We start from the raw sequence: 2,115 nt of genomic DNA, 5'->3' as shown, positions 1-2,115 counted from the left end.
CAGCCCCACAGTGAGGGGAGCAGAGGGCAATCACAGCCCCACAGTGAGGGGAGCAGAGGGCAATCACAGCCCCACAGTGAGGGGAGCAGAGGGCATGCTAACACAAATATCTAAGCAGCACCCCCAGGCCCATGCCCGGCTGTGCACGTTTTCCAGCAAGGGCCCAAGCCTGAGACGGGAGCTGCAGGTCAGTCCATCCTCTGATGGCTTTTCCCCCCGACAGACTTTTTCTCTCCTTTACCATTTCAACTAAAGCTCCTCTACTCCTCAGAGCTCACCTTGCCAGAGCCCCGCTTGGGCACACCCCTGTCACCGCCAAAGAAGCGCCCGATGGAGTCAAGGATGCCCGTGTCTCTGTGCCGGGGCAGGAAGCCATGCCTGGCATGGTCCATGGTGCTCGCTGTGGCCAGGTACTTGGATCCGTGTCTCTGGGAGGGCCTCTTCTGTGTTGCCATCACATCCAGGCCCTCGGGAGCAGCTGCACTGTCTTCGTGGATGGTCTGGAGCTCGTCCGACTCGGAGGGCCTGTCTTTGAAGGTGTTGTCCTCCCTCCCGGGGGCATCTCGGGAAAAGAGGCGGACCAAGTGGGGGCGGCGCCCCGGGTCAGCTGGGCGGGCGTCCTGCCAGGCATTCTTTGGGTCCACTGTGTGCTTGGAGTCTGTCACCGCTGTGTCCTGAGAGGAGGCCCCATTGTTCTGGTCCGCATCTGCCTCTCCTGCAAACAACAATGAGACATGAATACGGGCCTGTGCAAAGCAGCGCGGGACAAAGCTGCTTTCTTGCAGGGGTCTCTAACTAGCTGCCTCTTGTTAAGCCCACGGAGTGTGTGTGGGGCCCTCAGCCTGAGACTGACTTTGCAGAGGAAACAGCATGGGCATCCTGGCTGCGGCTCTGCTTTTTGGAAGGCCCTAGGATTACCTCAGTCACTCGGTATTTGGTGCTCTGGGTGAGGCGGGCAGGGCCTCCTAATGAAGTGGCCTGAGCACACAGCAGCTGCATGGCAAGTGTCTCTGTGGGCGCTGCCCGGCTGCACTTGGACAGCCCGGGGGCAGGGAGCTCACGGGACATTGTTCCCAAAGGGCCACCGGTGAGCAAACGAAACTCACTGGGAGCGTTCCTCTGACAAAAGGTGTTTTTGGTAGAAATGGAACTTCCCACATCCTTTTCCAATTCATGCTTTGAAGAAATGGGGCATTTAGAATTCCTTCACTCCCAGATTCCACGAGGGCCTCACACATCAGAGTTGCTTGCTTAGCACATTTCCATCTGGCTTCTCCTCTGTGCAATAACAATTACAGCGTTTATAGGAGCAATGTGGTATACATACCACCACCACATAGCTTTTCACCAAAAATAGAGCTTTCTCTCAAAAATGGCAATAAAATCCATTTGCTCACAAGTTATAGGAAGTTAGGTTTAAATGAACATCAGTTAGTTGGTTTCCTCCCCAAATTCTATTACTTACCTACAGAAAACGTGAATTTCCTCACACGTTCCTGTAATATCATCCATCTATCCATTCATCCACCTACCTACTAATTCATACACCCATGGACCAATCCATCTACCCATTCATACACCCATCTACCAATGAACTCATCTATTCACTCATCTACTAATCTATCCATCTATCCACTCATACATCTACCCCAGTGGTTCTCAATTTTCCTAATCCAACAGCTCTTTAATGCAGTTCCTGTCATGACCCACAGGTTGAGGACTGCTGATCTATCCACTCAACAATCCATCCATCCATCCATCCACTCATTCATCTATCCACCTAACCACCCACCCATTCACTGATCTATTACTCTATCTATCCACCCACTCATCTACTAATCCATTCACACACTTATCTATCCATCTATTTATTCATCCATCTATCCTCCACTCATTCATCCCTTTATCTACTAATCTATCCATCCACTCACTATCCATCCATCCATAAATCCATAATCCACTTATCCATCCATCCATCCATCCATCCACCTACCCATTCATCCATCCACCCATCCATCCACCTACCATCCATCCATCCACCCATCCATCCATCCACATATCCATTCACTCATCCATCCATCCATCCATCCATCTATCCATCCACTCATCCATCCA

General features: G+C 51.5%; 1 protein-coding gene across 1 annotated transcript in view; it reads right to left on the bottom strand.

The window, feature by feature from the left end:
- MBP (myelin basic protein) overlaps positions 1-2,115 on the bottom strand; it is a 107,430-nt gene that overhangs the window by 35,700 nt on the left and 69,615 nt on the right. The window contains exon 4 of the mRNA XM_023512373.1: positions 279-715. Within this exon, the coding sequence (XP_023368141.1) occupies positions 279-715 (437 nt within the window). The remainder of the gene's footprint in view (positions 1-278; positions 716-2,115) is intronic.

This window comes from Otolemur garnettii, unplaced genomic scaffold, assembly GCF_000181295.1.
Source record: "Otolemur garnettii isolate 467f Iridium unplaced genomic scaffold, OtoGar3 scaffold00027, whole genome shotgun sequence".
Lineage (NCBI taxonomy): Eukaryota > Metazoa > Chordata > Mammalia > Primates > Galagidae > Otolemur > Otolemur garnettii.
The sequence above is the reverse complement of the archived record's forward strand: the minus strand, read 5'-3'. Positions and strand labels throughout refer to the sequence as shown.